We start from the raw sequence: 22,780 nt of genomic DNA, 5'->3' as shown, positions 1-22,780 counted from the left end.
CACAAGCTCTTTTAGTGGTAACCTTGGCAGCCACTCGTATAATATTAAGCAGGTTGCTGGGAATCTCGGGGTAAAGTTTTACGCTAACATCTGTTTTGATAATCAAGTGAAAAACGTTGTTTGGTCTTGTTTCTCCTGGCTCAAGATAATCTCTAAAATTAGGTCATTTTTTTTAGGTCATTTTTATCAGTTGCTGGTCTTTTAAATATTCTCAGGTTAATTATTATAACAGACTTGTCCTTTGGAGTTCTTCTTTTGTTTTTTTTGAAGCACTTTGCAACATTGATAAGAAGTGTTATATAGCCTAAATAAAGTTTATTAATATTATTCAAAGACACTTATTCTGCCGATTTAGGGGTCTGCAAAAGCAAAACAAAAGGTGGCTGTTGTGACGTGTCCCCTTGGTTATACTGTGCACCAATGTATTTATTTATTTCTTATTTTTATAGGATTTTATATTTTCATATATAATAACACATTGAAGATTTTTCTGCATTATACAGGACAAACAAAGACGTCCAGTATGATTGTTTGTCTTCTATTCTTGTTATTTATGCAATCGCTTATTTCTAAGAAAACCAGATGTGATAAACTGACACATTTAAGCCCCTTAAATCTAAATACATGTAAGATGATTTAAATTAGTGCATCTTAGAAATAACAAATAAAAAGAAGGAATTAACATTCTGCAAGATCTTAAAATCAGATTGTCAACATCAGTTTATTTTCACATCATTTTGGCAATAATTTATTGCAGAAGGAGAGAGAAGAGAGACAGTGAGAAGAAGAAACGTGTCCCAGCTGTGGTTCACCAGCAGGTGGCAGTGTTGATAGTCAGCAGGCTGAGCTGCACCTTCACAGCTCACTCAGGTTGGTCCATCCCATAATGTCTCTATTAGAGGCTGGTAATGTGCACGCGGCATTCACATCCAATGGGATAAAAGGATTGTTGTTGCTTGGACGTCTTTCTGAGTTCCAGTTTGTTAGAAGAACAGTTTTTTTTGTTGTTGTATTTGCCACCTGAAAGTTCAGTTGAATTTCCTCTTTCCCACTTGACTTAAATGCAGCAAACAGCAAATAATTTTTTAACTTTTTTTCAGTTGAAAAAGAACAAAAATGAAACAAATTTGTCAACAAAATGCACACACTTTAAGATCACATTAAAAACAATGAAATGCACATTGATAGAAGTGGAAATTAGATAAATCCAGATCTAATATTTGCATAAGACATTAAGATATATCTTTGTTTCTTTTATGCATATTGGTTTCTTGCACTAAAATCTCTGTGTAGGTCAAAGTAAGGCTTTGTCATGACTGTGTGTGTGTGTGTGTGTGTGTGTGTGTGTGCGTGCATATAAAGACACATCAGGAAAACATCATATGACAGGAAGACACGACTGATCACTTTCGATTCAGATTCATAGTTTGCAAAATTTAAAATCCACAACAGTGACATATTCAGCTGTAGCAGTAAGAAAAATGGATTAAAACAGGTAAACATGTCGCTGGACATGAAGAATCACAAGCTTTGAAAAACTCTTTGAGGTCAACTGAAGTACAGATGAAGGTTCTGATTTATAGATTGACAATAACACAACAGGAAGAACACATTAATGAATGATAACTCAGTTTGTTTGGTTTGTTTAAAATCCAAATATCAAATTAAATGCCTGTAGTAAAAAACATCAGAATTTATAAAAGCATGCTCAGAAATTGTGTGAGTAGCAGTTGCATTATTTCAGTGGCTGAACCAAACTTCCTAGTTACCAAAAAGGAGAAATTTTGGAGAAACAAAAAGGGAATGGTTTGTTAAAACAAAAAAAGGATTTAAAAACGGGATTTAGTTGAGCAGATAATAGTCCCCAGCCTCCGTTAACCCATCTACAGTATCTAGAGTTGTTCCAAAACCAGTATCAAGACGCCTCCAGTAACCTAAAATTCTAGTGAGTATGTGAGTCTGTGCATTGAGCTGATATTATGGAATTTATTAGCCCTGAAACAGGACCCTGCTGCTTCCCAGCAGCACAGCAGCTTAAAAAATTGGATTTTTTTAACTCACAGAGTTTACAAGCCTTTAGTTCAAGCAGCTAGCTAGTAGCTTACTAGCTAGCAGGCTAGCTAACTAGCCTAAAATCCAGGTGTGATTGTTGTGTTGATAAATAAGTCTATCAGATGTAAAGCCACTTTATGTGTTTAATTAAGGTTAGTTTTGTTTTTATAGTAGTTTATCCGTGTCCTGAGTGGGAAGAATTTGTTTTACACTGACCACCTCAGAAATAAAGTTTGAAATAAAATTATAATTGAAGCACATTGTTTCTCCATGTTTTTTCCACATCAGTTATTAGTGCAAAGATTTCAGAAAAGACCATATGAAACTATTTGCACCAATCCCACAAATATATAGAAAATATTGATTTATCTTCAAAATAATCTCCTTCAAATGATTTTCATCTACATATAAATATCATCCATATTCACACGGGGAAAACATCAAAATATTCAAGTGCTGCCAGGAATATAAACATAGTGTACACACAAATCTATACATAAAAACAATATTTCATCACAATATCCACATTTGTTGCATTACAGCTCTGTGTAATGCCTTGTGCATATTTTGTGCTTGTACTTTTCTTCTGCTGGTGGCCATGAAGCAGCTCCTTGGATGTGTTTCAGCAGTGGCTCCCTCACAGCTGTATCAACAGGCAGCTGGACTGGTGGTTTGCTCCGGGACGCTACCGTTACTCCTCAGCAGAACAGTCCAGTGCGATGCTGTGCTCCTGGGCGATGGCGGCCAGCTCTTTCAGGAACTCTGCGTACAGGACGATGGCGAACACTCGGCTCTTGGCTTGAGGAGGGATAGGAGGGCAGGGCGGCAGGACGCTCAGAGGAGGCAAAGCCAGAGCGTTCTTAACGGAACCGTTAGGAAGAGACGGATCCAGGATGATGTCGCCGCCTTGAGACTGGAGGCACTCTGGAGAGACATGAGGACATGTTACAGTGTGAGTGGAAATGTGACCATGAACACATCAGTGTGCTTCAAGTGCTTGTTATATCATCAAACAGTCTTTGAAATTCTATCCAACACCAGGGTTCAGTGTTAATGTTTATTTTTTATTGTTCTGGTCGAGCAAGTGAGTCACAACCTACCTGCCCTGAGTCAGTTTCCCCTGTAAAATGTTAAGGGTTAATATCAAATTATTAGTGGTTATTAAATAACAACAGAGACTAAAAGTTAATTGTCATATTTAATCTAAGGCTGCAATGTCCATAAAATATCAGAAAATTATGGGAAATGACTATTTTCTAAGTCCAAGATGATGTCTGTGAATGTCTTGTTTTGTCTGAAAGTCAAATATATTCAGTTTAATATGATAATAAACAAAGAGAAGCATGAAATCTCCATATTTGAGAGACTGAAACCAGCATTTTCCACCATTTTGCATGAATGATTACTTCACAGTCAATCAATAAACAAAAACTTTTAATAGTTTTCACCAGACTTTTCACCACTTGCCCTGTGAGGAAAGTGTGTTGTCAGATTTACTCCTTAAGTTAGCCAGCTAGTTAACTGGCTAATTAGCCAGCATTTTGCTGATATTTGCCAACATTTCGGCAAAGCCAAATCTAAAGTGATCAAATTTGTGACTCAAGTCTGACTTAAGTCCAAGTCATGTCAACCAACCTCTAAACTTGCTGTCTTGGTCTTTAGCCAACAAGAACCTCCAGGCCTGAGTGACCAGTGCAGGATAGTCTGGTCTGGCCGCCACGTAGCGCTCTATCTGAGCATGCACCGACGCCAACACCTACAGGAATGGAAACACACACACAGTATCATCATTAGGTGCCTGAAACATTGGGATAATAAACTAAATCAGAAATGTATGGTGTGTGCGTGTGTGTGTGTGTGTGTGTGTGTGTGTGTGTGTGTGTGTGTGTGTGTGTGTGTGTGTGTGTGTGTGGACGATACCTGGTACAGAGTGCGTACGTTGGGCTGGTTGTGTGTGTCTGTGTTCAACAGGAAGGATCTCATCAGAGGTTGAGGGTAAGACACCAGCTGGGCCAGGATGCCCGTCACCAGCAGGTTCACAGCGATGGAGTTTTCCAGAAGGTTCTCCAGCCGGGACAGCAGGACGCTGATGAATGGACCTGAGGCATCATGGGAAACTACAGGTTAGTGTCTGTGACGGGGAGAGAATGTAAACTGACGCACACACTAAAAAACTGTGGAGATTATTGATTATTGTTGTTTATTTGAACAATAAAATACAATATTTCAAATTTAACAAACTGGAAACATTTCAGCATTTCACAAACAACACAACTTTTAATGTTTTTTTTTTGTTTTTGTTTTTTTAATTCAAAAGTCAATGACTGCCTGAAGTGTCACTGAACCACACTTGAGATTTGTCACAGTATCAAAATGAACATAATTTTTCCCTAGTTTTATATCAGATCCAAATAAACGTGTGTGGTCGACACTACTTGGACTTTAAATGGACTACAAACACTAATTAAAAAAATAAAAGCTAAAAAAGAAAACAAACAAAGCAAATAAAAACTGACAACAGCTGATGGGCTCTGAGATCATTTCAGCCACTGAGAAAAGCTGAAAACTGCAATATGAACTAGTTCTCTTTGGAGCTGGACCAAGAACTCGACTAGACAAGGATTTCCTTTTGTTTTCCAACCAGTTGTTGTATGTTTGGACATTATTTTATTGACTAAAAGGCAATTTTCTAATGTTCTTCCATTTCTGTGGAGACTCAAAAACACTGACCTGTACACGGGACTCCGTGCCTCCTGCCGCCTTTCTTGCTGCTGCTCCTTCTCTCCTCTTCTTCCTCTGCGTCTTCCTCCTCTTCCATCACTTCCTCCTCTCCCTCCTCCTCTCTGTCATCCCACGTTGAACTAAAAACACAGTGTTCGCCAAGTTCTTCCTCCTCCCCCTCCAGTTTTTGCCTCAGCGCTAGGACCCGCCTCCTGAATGTGCCGATGTCGTCTGTGATGTCGTCACCGTCCGGCTCCACACCCAAAGAGAGCATGAGCTCGTGGTATCGGGACAGGAAGTCATCGGTTTTTGTGACGTTGTTACCAGGCAGACTTGGAGGCTTGGCATGAGTTGGAGACACTAAAATGTCATGTGACTCACATTGAGAATGGCCATTGGGTAAAGTGTTTGTCACTAAATGTGTGGGATGTTGTGTGTTGTGGTGTGTGTGCTGCAGGTGAGGTGTGTGGATGTGATTGGCAGTTGCTGTGAGGTCACTGAGTTTGCAGTTTTGCTGAAATTGCTCGGCGTCTTCGTCAGTATCATCACATTCGTCGATGATGTGATTCTTTCTGTTGAAACCATTAGTGAGAAACTGACGTCCTCTTGGTTCTCCATGAACATCTGTCCTCTTTATCTCATCTTCTCTGTCCTCCTTTCTTCTCCACATCTCCTTTCCACAGTCCTCGCTCCTCCTCCTCTGTTCCTTCCCATAATCCTCACTCCATCGTCTTTCCTCTTTCCCTCCATCCTCGCTCCTCCTCCTTGTGGACATTATACTGTTGACTGTTTCCATCACCGTCCTCCCTGTTGTTGTCAACACTGTTGATATTGTGGTCGTCGTTCCTGCTGTTGACACTCGTTGACCATTTGAGATGCTTCCACGTGCCCGTCGATTTGCTGCCATAATTCTCTCCAGCATAGCCGCCTTTGTGTCTTTCTGGGCGACAAGATTGTAGACAAGAACATCGTCCTGGAACTCTGTTTCCTCTACATATGAGCCATGCACCAGCTTGGTCGCAGTGCGTCGCATCTCCTGGATGTGTCGTGGAAGCAGAGGGAGAGGTGCAGGTGTCAAAGTGCCCTCTGGGGTCACGCCGCCATTTGTTAGTGCTGCATTTAGCGCCCCAGATAAAGAGGAATCGTCATCTGCAAAAATGTCATCCCACTCCAGCTCCAGGGCAGAGCTGGCTCTTCCCGCCTGGTTGCCTGTGGAGATGGTATCCGAGGAGGACGGGGTGGGGGAGAGGGCCAAGGGGGGAGGGGTGATGACCAAAGAGCCAATGGAGTCGCTCTTGACTCGCTGTACGATCTCATCCTCATCCTCTATGTCGTCTGCTGGTGTGTCAGATCGGTATTCTTGAGGCGAGGGGTTGGTCCCGTCATACGGAGCCGACCAGTGCCGACACGCCCTGCAGGAAAACAAAACTCATCACAACTGGAATATAAAACAGGACGTAAGGATCATGATGCCCCTTTTCCACCAATATGGAACAGGTATTCAACATCCAAAAAGCAATGACTGTCAGCCTTCACGATTGGCCCAACCCTAACGTGTGTATAACTGTCCCTCGAACATCTCAAGAACTGTCCATCCGATCGACGTCACACTTGGTGAGTGTTTTGCTGAGGACCCAGGGGAGAGCAGTCCATGATCGGTTCGATGAAGAACAAATGATGCAAGCAGCCATAACCTGGTTTTTGACAACGCTGCAAGCAGCACTTCCTGGGGCCCCAGCAGTTCCAAACAGGCGGGCGTTCCGATCAGGCATTGCGGTAGTTTTCTTTTAAATTTAATAATCAGCAGCATCTCAGGCACTACGCACAATATACAGAAGTACTTGAACATAAAGTTGAGACTGACCTGTGTGAAGTGGAGATGGCCTGGCGGGCGTCCCAGAGGTAGTGCAGATAGTTTACATCCATCAAAAAGTCTGAACCACGACAGTAACCAACACTGTCTGACACTGACAGATCTGACACACAGAGGAGTTTAAGTTAGAATAAACTCGTGTTAGAGTGTAGTTATGTGTGTCGTGGATGTTAGTTGTACTGACCTGCTCCTTTGGGCCAGTGGATGTGCTCTGAGTGCGAGTGTGTGTTAATGTTGTTGAGGCTCGCGGGGCACCAGGAGGGCATGAGGAGCAGGAAGGAGGCGGCGCTGGAGGAGTAACAGTCCCTCTGCTTTAGGGAGCAGCGCTGCTTCCTGCTCAGGTGAGTGCAGGGAATCAGATACCTGAGGACACGCGGACGCAACCTGCTCAGTCCCAGCATGCATCACTGCCAGTATGCTTATTGATCAGACAATGTATCGTTCAAACAGATTCTTCAAATAGGCTATGATTACATTTTTAACTGCAAAGGAAGCAAGAGGAGATTTTTCTGTAGCTAAGTTTATTTTTGACAGGATTAGCAAAGAGGAAAAAAAAAAGGATTGATGGAAGAACAAAACATGAGAGCGGAAACATGAGTCAAACTTGGTCGGTTATAAGAGAATTCCAAGATTTAAAAGCATTATACACAATATTAAAGTTCCTTTCAGCTTCTTAAATACAAAAACTATGAATTGATTTAGTATTTTTCACTCTGAGCCCCGAACCAGTCAGACTGACCTGAACACCAGCTGCAGCATGACGTCTTCACAGAAGAGACCAATCAGAGTCCTGAACAGAGCCAGCGACACCGTCCCCAACTGATGCACACACAGAAGGTTAAAGGTCAAGGTGACGCTCACTTCCATCGTCACACATCGTCAGACAGAGTTCAGTGTGTTACCTGGAAAGGTGTGTTGACCCTGCTGACCAGCGTGTCCAGGATGTGCACGTTGTCGTGTGTGTGCAGCAGGATGAAGGACAGGAAGGTCTGGAGGAGGGCGGGCTCAGGGATGGAGCGCAGGAAGAGATCCAGGTACGCTGTGGTGGTCATCACCTCCTCCACCGTCAGCTGCGCACACACACACACACACACACACACACACACACACACGTTTAAATGAATGTGATTATTTAAGATCCTGATAGAAGTTAAGTTTTCAGCAGGGATACAGTCATTTTCACATGAGCCTCCTCAAAATGCTCTCAGTATCAGCAGTGATGAGGTTTGGTACCTTGTGCAGAGCAGGAGCCACAACAGGCACCAGGAAGCCGTTGTAGATGTAACCCAGCAACTGAGACCGGATGGACGGATGAGCCACCTGAGATGAGCAGACAGAAAGTTGGCTGTACTTTTCACTGCATGTGTTTATGCGTGTGTGTCTGTGTGTGTGTGTGTGCATTACCTTGGTAACGGCGCTACAGAAGTCCAGCGAGTGCAGGAATTGGACGAGAGCTGGAACCTGTGGACCCAAACACCAGGTGAGAGTTTCATCATTGACTAATTTACTACTTAATAAATCACTGATATGTTTTGTTGTTGATCATGATGAGTTGTTGTACGTGAGATTTAGCAGGCAGCTCCTCAAATATCATCGTCTACTGATCCCTTTATTCACACACAAAACCTCATTTGTCCCCTCTCTTCTTCTGTCCTTCATCTGTTCACTCAGTCGTATCGGTCACTACTGTCACTCATTCATAATTTCACTCTGTCACTCTCTGTGTGGTTGTCATGGTTACCTGCTGCCAGTCAGCCTGGTCCAGACAGTGCCAGTCCTCGCTGTAAACCTGCAGCCTGGCCGGAAGAGACGAGTACAGACCAGACAGACCTGTGGCCAGCACCTGTAAACATAGATCCAAGTAAGGTACGCACACACACACAGTCAGGGACACACACAGGCTTTTGTGGAAATTAAATTCTAGTGCAGATTAGTGCAGTTTGTTCTATAAATAGCAGAGAATGAGGGCAGATATAAACAGGAAACACAGGAAGAGGATACCTGTTTCATTGATTAATTTAACTATTAATTAACTCAAAGATCCATTAAAAGCAGTTCAACATTTTGATAAATATGAATATTTGCTCTGAGTTAGATGAGAAAACCAATATCTCTCTCATATCTGTGTGATTAATATGAAGCTACAGCTGTCAGATTAACTTAGTTTAGCATTAAGTCTGTAAACACAAGGAAACAGTTAGCCTGAGTCTGTCTAAAGTTAGAAACATCTACTTATCAGCACCTCTGAAGCTCACTAATTACAGTTACACATCATGTTGTGTTTCCCTGAAGTCTGCTGGTTCCCTCCAACCTCACAGACTCCAGGAAGTCACTGCTCCCAGACCATAAATAGTTTGTCACTCCCCATAAAACCCTCATAAAAATTTAGTTTTTACACTTCATTTTTGTCTGATTAGACAAAAAACATGTGACATGTTGATTAGTGAGGTTTGGAGGTTCTTGTAAGTGGACTTTGTTACCTTTGGACTGATCCAGGCTACCTGTTTCCTGTCTTTATGTTAAGCTAAGCTAACCTAGCTTCAAGTTGAATGTACAGATATGAGAGAGGTATCAGTCCTCTCCTGTCGAGAAAGAAAAATTAAGAACTATTCCTTTAATAAGAAAGGAAAGAACAAGAGAGGAGAAAGCAAAAACAACAACAACATCAGCAGCAGCAGTCTTGCTAACAATCAGGCAATCGTCCAATCATGTGCAGACTTACTAATCCCTCTCTGTGTACGGGCCAATCCCACGCTGCTTTACTAATCTGCTCTCTACATAAAGATTGAGGTCACAGTGTGGTTACATGGGCTTAAATCTGACACACACACACACACACACACACAGGTGGCACGTGTTTAAGTGTCTTTGCTCGCCCTTTCACATACTCTCTCCCTCCCTCTCGTTGTGGATGATACAGCAAGGACAACAAGTATATCACTGCTCAGAGCAAAAAAACAAAATGACTGAAATTAGTGAGATAAAAATAACGTTTAATGTGGTTAAAGCAGGAAAGTCAGTAAATCAGTCTGCACTGATCTGATGAATGTGGGTGATTCTTGCAGCTGTCAACAGCTGCTTTATGCACAGCTTATCCTTCAGTTCATGAAATCCCAGCAGTGCTTGAAGGCAGCACGACCACAGGGCTGTAAACTGTGTGTACCTTCATGAAATCACCTGAAAACAACAGCAGGCTGCTGCAGAATAAACATGAAGACCTGAACACACATCAGACCGGTCAGTTATAACTGTTTTTTTATGAGTGAGACAGCAGAGCTCATCTCTTTTCAACTTTCTTTTACTCTTGATACATAACTGCAGTGCAGAATCTGCTATATAACACTAATTACTAAACTATGAGACCATGTGCAAGGTGAGATATATAATAGTGTCAGTCCGATCTCATCATCACCACTTCAGTTTCTGTCTAATGAATGCCGACCTGTTGTTCTCACATTTAACTGGCACATCTGTTTGGCACAGCTGTTTTGTTTGAGAGACCAGTGATGTGACTGGTCAGAGAGTATTTAGCGTAATAATCACCACACCCACTGATCTATATTTACATTCACCCAGCCCTTTTGCATGTTGCGCTGCTGCACATGGAGACGCACAGTTCGTACATCCTACAATCAAAAATACACATTTTTCAAACTGAATTTGAAAATAAGAAAAGTTAATATTAACAGAAGAATTGTGTTTTTCCTTGCAATATATATGCCAATACTCTCTCTACCCCTCTGTCTGGCTATCACTCACACACACACACACACACACACACACACACACACACACACACACACACACACACACACACAGTCCCTCTCTCTAACACTCCCTGAGGAGGCAGTGTGAGCTCATTAGTTTATTACATAACTTGTGATAATGAGATTACAATGCAGAGGGGACATGAATGGAGAGCTGCACCAAAAATCTACGTGCTGCACTCGTATAAACAGCCGGCTCATTCATAAAAAATATCTGTATGAAGGCGCGGATTCTTACAGTAAAAGAACTTTTTATTCCATGTTAACCACAAGGAGGAGAGTTTAACTGTTTTTCCTAATTAGACACACTTGGAAAAAGACTTAAATGCCTTTTTCTTTCTTCTTTGCTCGCATTTCTTAGGTATGTAAAGATTAACCTCGCTTATCCCAGCTAATGCAGGGCTATGTGGGATAAGCTAGCAGCTCTGCTTATGAAATATACCTTTAAATTCTCCACAGTACACATGTATGACTGGTGCAACTAATCTGTGGGATATAACTCACACATATTTAAGGTCTTTTCTTGGGCTGCTTGCACAGCTTTGAAATCTGCTTCTTGTTTTAAAGGGATGGTTTGGCAGCAAAATGTATCTTAAAAAAATAATCAGTTGAAGTGTTTGCTATATTTAGAATATTTTCACTGCTTTACGTTTCTCTCAGATGCCCTTTTCTGACAAGAAACTGGTGTTGTATAAGCCAAATACTGTCTCCACCGGTAATTTTACCTCACAGAACACAGGAGTTGTTGGTCTACTGCTGCCTCGATTGGTTCGTTTGTTTGTGTCACTGTGGGTCTTCAGTGTTTTAAAGGATTAGTTCAGATTAACCAAAGTCACACAGTAACACAAACAAACTAACAAACAGAGCCAAATGTAGACCAACAACTCCTGTGTTCTGTGAGGTTAAATTACTGATTTTCCCAGTGGAGTTTGGTTGAGTGAGACGGGGAAATATTTGTCTTATATAATGTTGGTTTCCTGTTGGAAAAGGCTGTGTGATGGCAAAGTAAAGCTATGAAAATATTCTAAATAAAGCACACATATGTTTTGTTGTCCATCCTGTCCATTAATTAGCTTCTGTGCTGGTACTCCTCTCTGCTTCTCCAAACTGGAGGCGTGCTGACTGGTGTCTACTGTAGGTAATACACAGACTCTAGATAAGTACCTCATACAACCCCACTTCAAATAATCTGAACTACCCCTTTAATGCATCTGCTCCCACATCAGCAAAAGCAGTAGTTGACGATCTTTTTAAGAAACGGTGAAACATTTAAAAATAAAAAAATGACAGGCTCTCTGCAGGCCTTTGTGTTTTAAGCGTGCATCATAGTGAAGCTGGAGGAAAACACTGCAGCTTATCTCTGTGATCCACGTCTACTGAGTGACGCTGATCCTGAATAAATCCTTGACATTTCCAAGACTAGTCGCCGCTCTGGCAGACGCGCAACGACCATGACACATGTGCCAGTAGATAGCGAGCGGAGGATTCATCTCCTCAGTCGACTTGGGATCCAACCATCATGAAGAATCCAGACTATCTGTCCTCGGTGATGTGATGTCTGGCAGGCTGCGAGTTAGTAGCAGTTTACATGCATGTATTTGTGTGTGTTTGCGTGTGTGTGTGTGTGTGTTTGTGCGCTCACAGGACAGAAGTACGTGTTCTCTGCGATGTGCTGGGCGACTCGAGAATCAGAGGCCGACAGAGACATGATGAGCAGCAGAGCGTCTCGGGCCTGTTGACCAACTGAACCCTGTCTGAGAGAGAGAGAGAGAGAGAGAGAGAGAGAGAGAGAGAGAGAGAGAGAGACAGCAGAGGTTGTGGTTTTTATTCACTCGAAAATATGAATACATTCACATAACTCACTAATCTGTGCCATGTGAAACATGTATATTATATCATGCTTCCACCCTAAATATGGACGCGTGGACTCAAGTCAGACTCTACTCATAAATTTGATGACTCAGCTTGACAAAATCAAAAAGACTTGCAACTGAGGTTGGACTTAACGTCACTGACTTGTGACTAATGATCATTAATTGATTATCCATCAAAAATTTAATCAATTAAGAATTTATTAATTGATAATTAAAGGAGAAATCTGTAATATATTCACTGCAATAAATCATAAAAAGAACATGATGTGTCTTCAGAGATTAAGGAGATTAGGTTGAATATTATATATATTTGCTTTTCTGACATCAGTGCTTCAGCTGCGGTGTCAATGTTGATGATGTCTTGTGACTATGTTCACAAAAATGACCCATTTTCCTGTAATTATATTAACCAGGAAATAGGAAATGGTTTGGATGTGCGTTCCCTGGATTAATCCTGAGTGTTTACCTACCTGTGTGTGTACGGTATGAGCAGGGAGAAGAGCAGGAAGTTGGCGGCTCCCTGGTCCTCACTGGTGTGGAAGAACAGTTCCAGCACCGAGGGATCTTTGACCAGAGCCACGCAGAGCTGGTTCAACAGGAGGACAAGCTCCGCCTCCACCACACCGCCGCTGTCTGGAGGGGGGAAGGAGGGATTAAATACCCAGGTAACCATTTAAACATCTTACCAGCTACACCTGCAGCAAGAAAAAACACTTTCAAATTAACCACTTAATACCAATTAGATGTCGTTAGACAGTTCAGCCAACTCCAGAACCCCTGCAGTGTTTTTCAAAGTTGGGCTTTAAACTGATTAATGACTTTAAAGGAGCAATGTGAAAGATACAGCGACCTGTTGAAGGTAACTCCAAACAAACGGGGGGTGACACCTCACCAGAGTAACCACTAACTGCTGCTCACTGCAGCTAAACTGCTAACTGAAGTTAGATCAGTTAGCTCTGCTGCTAGTAGCAGCCTGCAGCTCAGAGCACTGGGAGAGTGTTCGTGTCAAAATTCTGCAACTCACACCAAAACTATCTAGACGGATAAAAAGCACCACAGGCCGGGGGAAAATCTGCATTTTCCCTTTAAGTAAAAGAGGAGGAAATCCACAACAATGGCGGCTGTCAGTTTGACTTTGACACAGTTATTTCCCCATATGATTTCCCCACCAACTCACCAGCGCCGCCTCCAGCGCAGGAGGCCAGCAGCATCATGAGCGGTCGTAGAACGGGTTTATGGTGTAGCAGAGGCTGTCTGGCCTGTGATAGAAGCATCTGGTACATCCTGAGCTGCTCCAGTTTCATGTCCTCAGTGAACTGCCTCCTCAGGCTCCACAGGAACAGCCTCTCCATCACGCCCTCCAGAACCACGAACTCCAGGATGGGACCCATCGCTCCTCCTGGGAACACGAGACGGACGTGAGACCAGCAATACAACACAGCGACATGACGACACGTGACGTTTGTTCTGGTACCTTGTCCCGCCTCTTCCTCCATCAGCAGGAACAGCATGTGCTCCACGTAGTTCTGGACGGCGCTGGCCTCGTCGGCCGGGATCGGACCGAGGCGTAACGCTCCGGAATGACTGCTGCTGGAATGACCGGAGAGGAAACTCAGTGCGGTGGTGCCGCTGCGACCCGGTTCATGTTTCTCCAGGATCTTCACCACCTGCAGAGAGACAGATATTGGAGATAGTGGTCGAGTAATGTGGTGATTTTTCAAAATTTAGAGAGCCGACATCAAGTCATGTATAATTCAGTTATTGTATGAACTCTGCAGAACATTTTGATGGATTTTTTTAATGGATTAAATAAAAAATTAGGTTATGTTGTAGATTTCAGAGTGTGACTAATATTCAAGGGCGCATGAGGTACGTAATGTCAGAAGAGAAACGGCAGAAGAGTAACAGTTTTAGATTAGATCTGCTGTCATTTAGAATGGCAGGAGAAACATCTTAACATTTATAAAAGATGATGATGACTGCACATTTAGACACATTTACAGTAGGATGTATGAGAGTATTAGTGAGCACAGTCATCATCCGATTATCTCAAAATGCCAGATAATAGGCCTGATCTAATCGTCTGACTGAACAGTCAACTTTACGTTTCCATCCACCTACTTTTATCAGGATTTTCAGTTTGCACATAAGAAAACTGAATGGAAACGTCAGAAAATTTTAATTTAAGTTGCAACATCGTAAAATAAACTAGTGCTGACATGGAAAGGTTGAGGTGTTGATCAAAGCAAAATGCAAAGAGTGCAATCTCATGTGCATGACATGTATACAGCACATTGGAAATATGCGTCACAGCCTCTTCCCTGCTGTTTTTCTGGATATACAGAATCAATTGTTTACTACAAGAAGATGAAATGTGAGATGCTGATTCCAGAGCTTCAGAGCCTTTGTGGCGTTTTTGAAAAGAAGCTTAAAAAGAGGCGTGTTTTTGGCAGGGTGCTGATTTCCCAGAGGACAGTTATGTTTCTCTCAATCGTCTTTTCTTTGTCTCATGAGAAACAAATGAGTTTCTTATTTTGAGCTCACTCATAAACCCCCTCTTCGGATACAAGAGAAAAGCGGGAGATGTTTTTGCTGAGCTCACAGGTGTCTCAGAGGTTTCTATTTGGTGACTGTATGGAGCAACAAGACTTGAATTTTACTTCTGAGCCAAATTTAAGATCTCATTTAAGAGACACCTGAGTTTTCTTTTAGATATCATTGTTATCTAACGAGATGATTATTTAATACAAATGTAAGAGCAGTGCAGTGAGACGAAATAACAACATTTTAAGATCTTCACATTATTCTCGGGCTGAGATGAGACAAATTTCTCAGGAGCCAAATTTAAGAAGAATGAGAAAAAGGTCAAAACACTTTGGCCTTAAATTGAGCTAATTTATTTTGAACTTCCTTTTCTCTGGGTGATTGGCATCAGACTTAGTCATGCTCGCCCCACAACAGCTCCTCCATAGCTCCATGTTTTTTTTTCCAAAATTCAGATTTTCTGGCTCTAATGACTGACGCAGACAGCAGCAAGTGACGAAACCTAAATTTCAGGCTTCAAAACGTGCCTTCAATTGTTTGGAATAAACAAGAACATTTTTAGGTTTTTATTGATTCAGTTTATGTAAAACAGTGACATATTTTATTTTTGCATTTATAATATTAATATTTAAAGGCTAATCCATCATTATAAGAAATTTAAGAAGCAACAGATAACAGATCCCTGTGGGTGAACAAGGGATGAATACATGAATGAAAGGGGAGAAAGAGAGAAGAATGTAATTCACTGTCTGGACTTGTGTTAACCTTTGACCTTGGCTGCTTCAGACAAGGACCACACACACACATACACACACACACACATACACAACACACTTGCATGCACAGAGACATGGAGTGCGTGTGGGTTTTCTTGGCGGCCGTAGAGAGAGGTTTTTTATAAATGGATCCTGTGTTTAAGGGCCAAAGTCTGGGTCAGTAACACACACACAAACACACACACGCACAGACACACACAATCACACACTGTGTCTGCCAACTATTATGAGGAAAATAGGACAGACTGTGAAGAGTGAGACTGAGGGACAGAAGACACAAAGAGCTGTGAAAAACAACAGAAAAGTGAGGTTTTCTGTCTGAAAAGTGATTGATTATTGATTACCTGAGCCCAGTGGTTTTTAAACACTATCATACAGGTCTCGGGGTCCACCCCTCTGAGCGTGAGGGACTTCTTCCGGTTGCCCCCGACAACCACGGAGGCCATCATCTTGACTGGCGGTCAGGCGGCTATAGCATGTTCCAGCTGAGTGTGTGCGACGGTGGATGTGTGATGTCAGGGCCGGGGGGCATCAGCTCGCTCTCTCAGCCCAGGATCAGGCTCTCTTCCTGGGCTTGGTGGGCAGCTGCTGGCCTGCAGGAGGTGGAGGTGGACAGAGTGCACAACTTTTATTATTCCTCTTTTGACTGTGTTCAAAGATACAGTTCATTATTTTGTAAATTCGACTGACGCACGTCCACTTCCAGGAGAATACCAGTGTGTCGACAAGAAAACTAAATTTTGAAGATAGTTAAAAGATAGGGGCGTGTAAAAGTAACATAAACATATATATATAGTTTTATATTGTCATACTGACATCTTAAGTTACCTAATGTTAGCAGTTATCCCCTGAAAATCAAATAAACTCAGGGCTGAAAGGTGTTTGTGTGAAACACGGCTAAAAAGTCAAAGAAGCGGTTGCAGAACATTTAACATGTTCACATCAGTTTCTGTACCAACGGACATTTAACCCTGCAAAGCTAGAAGCAGCGCACTTTGAATCACATTACCCCGGGCTTGGCTTAACCCTGGGTAAACAATGCATGTAAGTTATCCCAGGGTTAACTCTTACCTCAGAGCCCAGGATGGCCTTGGGTTAAAAATATGCAGTATGAAAAGTTATTCCAGGGTCAACTGTTTTGGAATGTGCCAGAATTGTTCCAGTGTGAGTGTTGCATGTTTTTAGTCCTGGGTTATCTGCACTATGAAAAGTCTTTGTTTACAACTAATTTATCACGTGGAATGACATTGATATACAGGATATAAATAATTACACAATTCTCATGATAATGATCAACTGTCTGCAGCAACTTTAAAGTCTCTGCAAGTAGATTTTCACAGCATGTTGAAAAAAACTGAAATCAAGGCCTGGCCCCAAAGGCAGAAATAAATCTTAAAACTTGTGCAACTTATGGTACAGTTAGAAAAAAATGTTAGCAGTAATAAATACAGTGCAGCATACAATCAGGGTTTGTCAATGTTGTGTTTTTGTGTCAGTCAAGGCAAACAGACTGATCTCGTTGTGTATTTGAAAGGTGAGCTGGATTACGTGCAGCAACCTGTGAATTTCTGATGACTTTGAACATTAACGCAGCGTTAAACCTCAGCAACAGGTCACTGAAAACAGAGAAGAGTCCCTCTCTTACTTTCTTATACTGCAAGAATCCACCAGGGGGATCAATATTTAACCAATCAATGATCAGCTGATCATCACACTAACCAACACAGAACGATTATCTCTCTCTCTCTTCTTCTCTCTGTAGATATATATCTGTATTTCTGTCCAAAAGCTGACAGGAGTCGAGGCCGGAACAGGAAGTGAGAGTCATCAGCGGCAACAAGCAAACAGGAAAACTGGGAACGCGTCTGAGTTCCACCCTGGGCGTTCCCAGGACATTCCATGAATTCCCATCGGAGCTCTCCAAGAAGTCCAGTATACCCAGTATACCCAGTATACCTACCTCTGTCCTGCTCCTGCTGCTGCTGGGACGACATGGAGCGAGTCTGCTGCCTGCTGTCCTGAGAAGCAGAGAGAAGGAGGGATGTGAGTGAAAGGTTATAAACTGTCTGGTTCTCACTCACTCACTCACACACACACACACACACACACACACACACACACACACACACACACACACACTTTGCAAATCCACCCTTCACCATCTGGGCCTCTAATCTGTGTGTATGTGTGTGTGGGGCAAACAGTCGGATTTTGGTCCAATTTCCTGTGTGGATCATCAAATTGTCATTATAGTGTGTGTGTGTGTGTGTGTGTGTGCGTGTGCGTGTGTGTGAGAAAGAGAGAGAAGTAATCTGAGATGAGACGGTGATGTTTAATCCCAGGCCACCACTGTGTGTGTGTCAGACAGTCACATGCCATCACACAAACCAGGGATTAAACACACACACACACACACACATACACACACACACACTGACGGTGTTCAGATAGATTTTCTGACCTGCCGTTTATCTGATTGAATTTTAAATGAATTAGGATAATGAAACACCTCGGCTCTCAGCAGGTCACACTCAGGCTGATGATGTGGAGATCAAACCTGCGACCTCTCTGCTGCAGAGGCGGTGAAGATTCACACGTTCTTCCCTCAAGCAGACGTACAGATCCTCTGGTAAAAGTAGAAGCACTCACTCAACTTCTTTACTGCAGTAAAAGTAGCTTTTCTCTGCAGTCGAGTCGCCCTCATATTTTTTGTCTTGTTATGTTTTTGTATTTTTCAGACTTTTACACCGTTTTCGTCCGACATGCGTGATATTCACTGATGGATACACTGAGGTCATCTAAGTATTTGTACTTAGTTACTTCCCATCTGTACAGTTGTGTTATCAATGAATGAACATGCACACGTGTTTATCTCTCGCTTCAAGGTCTTTGCTCTGTTGTGACCGACCACAGCTGTTTGTTTCTCACGAAAAACTGCAGCTCTTCACTTTCTAAAAAAAAAAAAACAAGTGTCTGATAAACAAGCTGTCATGTCAAAATGACAAGTTTGTCTCTGCTTTTCAAAATAAAATCAGCAATTAATCTTCTGCTTGTGAATTTCTCAATTAACTAAATATCGGGAAATGTGTCACGCAAAAGATGCAGCAGACCACCGATCCACAAGAGCAGGAGTTTCAAACACAGGACTTTCACACACGAGGACACGTTTCACTTCCTGTGTGAGGTGAAAAATTACATGACAAATCGATGAGTTTCATTGTCAAGTGTGCGCTCAGTTGAAATGTCAGAAGTGCAACGTCCTTGCATATAAGGTAACAGACGCCATTATAGATTTTATTTTACGGCATTGACAACATATTTAAACACCAGTTTACATGCAGAATAATCAGGGTGGATTTGACCCGAGTTCACGTGTAAGAACTCTCCTAAATCCTGCACACTGTTCCTTAAGAAGCAGGATAATTTAAGAACATTCAGTCCTTAACTTAATCAGAAAATTTCCAATCCAGAGTCACAGGGTATGAAAAACTGTATGAAGTATGAAGTTGGATAAAGTAGAACTACTTATGTAAAGTACAAGTACCTGAATAAATAAAGTTAGATACATTCCTCCACTGTCGAGAGCAACTTTATCTTTTTTCACGTTTGTCCTCCATGAGTTTTCAACAACAGCTGACCCTGAACGCACCACGACAGAGTCAGGGAGTGTGTGTTGAGGTCAGTGAGGGTCACTGAGCTGTGAGTGTGAGAACATGCACACTGCACCTTCTTAATGCTTCTTACATCACACACACACACACACACACACACCTCACTGGTGCACCAGCATTACTCAGCAAAACACACACACACACCTGATACAGAAAAATCAATAGAAAATATTTAGTATGACTGTTTTTTTTTTTTCTATTCTACTCTGATATTCTGTCTTAATGCTACAGACAAGTTTCTATTGTGCTAAATTACTTTTATGTTTGTTTCTGTTATATCAGTTTTGCTGTGATTTAGTTTTAAATCCACCTGTTTTTGTTTTATTTCTCTCCATATTTGACTTCTTCTCTTCTTCTGGTCTAAACTCAAACATATTTTATATTTCTGTCCTTTCATCACTTCAGTCTATCTTTTCTGATCTATGTATGTTGTCTTTTCTATGGAAACCCATTTCTGCCAATGTATTGAAAACAAAAATATTTATAGTGAGTAACTTTCTCAAAACAATGAGTTAAAATGTCAAAATAATGATAAGGTTTCTCATTATCCTAAAGATACTAAATCATTATTTTGAGACATTAAGTCTCTAAACTTTCTCATTAAGTTAAGATGCAAACATTATTTTGAGATATAAATGTATTATTTTGACATGCTAACTCATTAATTAAAGAAAGTTTGTCTTTATTTTAAGATATGAAATCACTACTTTGTGATACAAACGTGATATTAACACTTTATTTTAAGATACTAAGTCATTATTTAAATATAATTTCTCATTATTTTAAGATACTAAGTCAGTATTTAAATAAAGTTTCTCATTATTTTAAGATACTAAGTCATTATTTTGAAATACAAACTTGCTTAATTATTTAAAAACAATGTCTCTTATTTTGAGAAATATTCTCATTATTTTGAGGTAGTGTGGTAGGTTATTATTTGAAAATATTAAATCAGTATTTTGAGAAAGTTTCCCATTAAAATTACTTTTTTGTTTCATCACATTGATGGAAATGAGCTTCCAGACTTTTCTATCCCTGAATGTTTCAGTGCAGTTTTATTCTACTCGTGTCTCTTACTTTTTTATTTCCTATTCTGATTTTTTGTTAAACAAATATAGAAAATCTCCAGTGTGTAACTTTATATTAGAGTCAAACACAGACTCTTTAGTAGAATATTCCATACAATAGATCATGTACTGTACCGTCAGTAAACCTACAGACGGATCTTACCTCTGCTGGAGGAGAGTCACTCTCTAACTGTTGCTTCTTCTTCCAGAAAAACAAAGTAAAGTGTGTAAACTCTGTTACAGTCCAGTAAACGTGTATAAATCCGCAGGTTTGTCGATATAAACCGGGTTGTTGTGTCGTTTCGTCCCGTTTCTGACCGCAGCTCCGCTCCTCTGAGGATTAAAGCCGCTCAGCCGTCAATCACTGCGCTGCTGGCTGCTAGGTAACCAACTGACCCCGCCCACAGAGGGAGCAGGCCACGCCCCCAGACACCGTTTACTCTGACACTACAGTGTATTTACAGTGTGATTATACACACTACACCGCACTGTAAAAATACTTAATTACTGAAAATGCTAATTAGTGAAAAAAAGAGTAAAGGTATGTACAATAGGAAAATATACTTATAGTATAGTATAAAAAATAAAAGTACTCAATGTAGAAAAAAGTCCCCTGTGACTGTCATATTATTGTATTATGACTTGTTTTGCAGTACTTGTACTTAAACTGCATTATTCTGCTGCTTCACTACATCTCAGAGGCAAACATTTTACTGACTAAACTGCAGTTTTACATCATATTTACATGTCAGATAAAGATTTTACATGACAAAAAACACAGTAAGCTATAGAATATAATACGCTGTTACCAGTGGTGGATTCAATCTTTCTGGATTATGTTTCCTTATAAACATGTAGAATAATAATAATAATTGTAATGTTTATTGTAGCTCATTCAGATAATACCAGTATAAAACTAAACATAACCTAAACACCAGAACCAAGTGTTCTCTGAAACGAGACGGTTGATCGTGTGGTGACCTGCTTTATTTGTCCCCTGCATGGAGATGAGACAGTATGTCCCCCCTGCTGAGTGACTGTTCATATGGTTCAGTTAATCACCGTGGAAACGCAGGTTAACAACAGCAGGAGCTGTTAATCTGCTGTTAGAACAATACACACACAGGTCGTCCCAGGCAACCGACCAACCAACCAACCAACCACATCATCTGGTTTCAAACTGGACCTCAGCTGAAGGTAAACATGCTGGTTTTTGTTTGGTAATAAAAGAAATATCATTTAAAAAAAAAAAAGTAGGCTAATTTTAGTGTTTCAGATGTTGGGATTAAAATTCCCAGGATGTCAAATCCTGATGCTTTGGGTTTGTGAAACATCCTGAGCAGAAAATTAATGAGAAAATAATTAAATACAGGCGGAGTGCACACACACACTTTTAGAGATTTAGCAGGTATATACATTGTTGTTGTTTATTTTTCAGTAAAAATCCTGCATCATATACCTTTACTGTAGTAAATCTACAGTATGCCTTGTTATTTGGGTTTAAAAAAGCACTTCTGTATAATTTATGTTACGAAGAATCTCTTAATGCTTTAGAAATAGTACCAATATTTGATATAAACAGAACTTTGCTTGGTGGTTTTGGTCATTTAAAAACATATAGTTTCAGATCTTCCTCATCTTTTACCACGTTTAAATCCCTGATAACAATCCACTTGATTCCCTTTACTGACTGATTCATTTCTGTTTTAATTATTTTATCCGTGAGACACTTTTGTCGACGCCTGTTGTTTTTAAATGTGCCTCATAATTAAATTTGACTTGATTTTTAGGTCATTTAAAGTAAATTTGAAAATGATGGTACTTTTTCCCAGAAGTAACCAAGAGTCCTGCTGCGAGGGATTTAAGCTTTAACAACTAATACCAATAAAAAATGAAATGTGATTTTGTCTCAGAATATGATCTGCAGTGTGAATCTTTTCTTTCTCTCTTCATACACACTGCAGGAAAAGACAAATGTATTTAAATGCTTTTTTTTTTTTGGTCTTCTGTTGACAGAAATCAGATTCTTTCCGTGTTTCAGTACAATATCTGTTCTTGTAAAGGTCACTGCTGGTGTTTTGTTTCATTTCCTCCAGAACCACCTGGTTCTGTCTGGATAAAGGTGTCAGTGCTGCACTCTAGTGGCAACATGTTGAAACTGCGAGTGATTTAAACTTAATTCATGCAGTTTTCACTCACAGTTGTAGAAGAATGATTCATCTTCTGCAAGTGATTAAAAGTAGCAAAACACAATATAGAAATTAAAGATGAAGAAAAAATATTCACTTATTTAAAAGTACGGTATAAAATTGTGAAACTTGATGCATTCATGTGTAAACATAATTTTAATATAGAATATTATTGTACATTCAGGTAGTGTTTATACAGCTATAGTGCTGTTAAAGACAGAAACATTATATTTAATAACTTTATTA

General features: G+C 40.8%; 1 protein-coding gene and 1 long non-coding RNA gene across 5 annotated transcripts; one reads left to right on the top strand and one right to left on the bottom strand.

The window, feature by feature from the left end:
• Positions 1-696: 696 nt before the first annotated feature.
• Positions 697-21,012, bottom strand: LOC146305388 (FHF complex subunit HOOK-interacting protein 1A-like). Of its 4 annotated transcripts, XM_084712756.1 has the most exons (18): positions 20,509-21,011; positions 17,568-17,625; positions 15,952-16,200; positions 13,762-13,954; positions 13,465-13,686; positions 12,758-12,920; positions 12,056-12,167; positions 8,388-8,489; positions 8,051-8,107; positions 7,880-7,966; positions 7,549-7,716; positions 7,386-7,465; positions 6,831-7,009; positions 6,638-6,749; positions 4,783-6,185; positions 3,973-4,151; positions 3,688-3,808; positions 697-2,976 (listed from the first exon to the last, which is right to left on the bottom strand). In XM_084712756.1, exons 3-18 carry the CDS (start codon positions 16,054-16,056, stop codon positions 2,744-2,746), a joined length of 3,516 nt encoding a protein of 1,171 aa, XP_084568882.1. In that variant the 5' UTR covers positions 16,057-16,200; positions 17,568-17,625; positions 20,509-21,011; the 3' UTR covers positions 697-2,743. The 4 variants fall into 4 exon arrangements, with proteins under 4 accessions (XP_084568882.1, XP_084568881.1, XP_084568880.1 ...); XM_084712755.1 differs by having other exon boundaries at positions 13,465-13,954; positions 20,509-21,012; XM_084712754.1 differs by having other exon boundaries at positions 7,880-8,107; positions 20,509-21,012.
• On the top strand, positions 7,995-17,587 carry LOC146305389 (uncharacterized). The gene is made up of 4 exons (XR_014769140.1): positions 7,995-8,126; positions 8,398-8,507; positions 12,781-12,952; positions 17,397-17,587. It is a non-coding gene; the product is annotated as an uncharacterized LOC146305389 (long non-coding RNA).
• Positions 21,013-22,780: the final 1,768 nt, after the last annotated feature.

Source organism: Lutjanus erythropterus, chromosome 23 (assembly GCF_056507025.1).
Source record: "Lutjanus erythropterus isolate fLutEry1 chromosome 23, fLutEry1.hap2, whole genome shotgun sequence".
NCBI lineage: Eukaryota > Metazoa > Chordata > Actinopteri > Lutjaniformes > Lutjanidae > Lutjanus > Lutjanus erythropterus.
This window is presented reverse-complemented; position numbering and strand designations above follow the sequence as displayed.

What these genes read in the sequence shown, in the direction of transcription:
- LOC146305388 (XM_084712753.1), bottom strand. Translation starts at nt 16,056, where the DNA reads ATGATGGCCTCCGTGGTTGTCGGGGGCAACCGGAAGAAGTCCCTCACG. An exon ending in CTCATACCGTACACACACAG is followed by an intron (nt 12,168 to 12,757) that starts GTAGGTAAACAC and finishes TCTCTCTCTCAG; the next exon opens with ACAGGGTTCAGTTGGTCAAC. An exon ending in ATGCTGCAGCTGGTGTTCAG is followed by an intron (nt 7,010 to 7,385) that starts GTCAGTCTGACT and finishes GCGTGTCCTCAG; the next exon opens with GTATCTGATTCCCTGCACTC.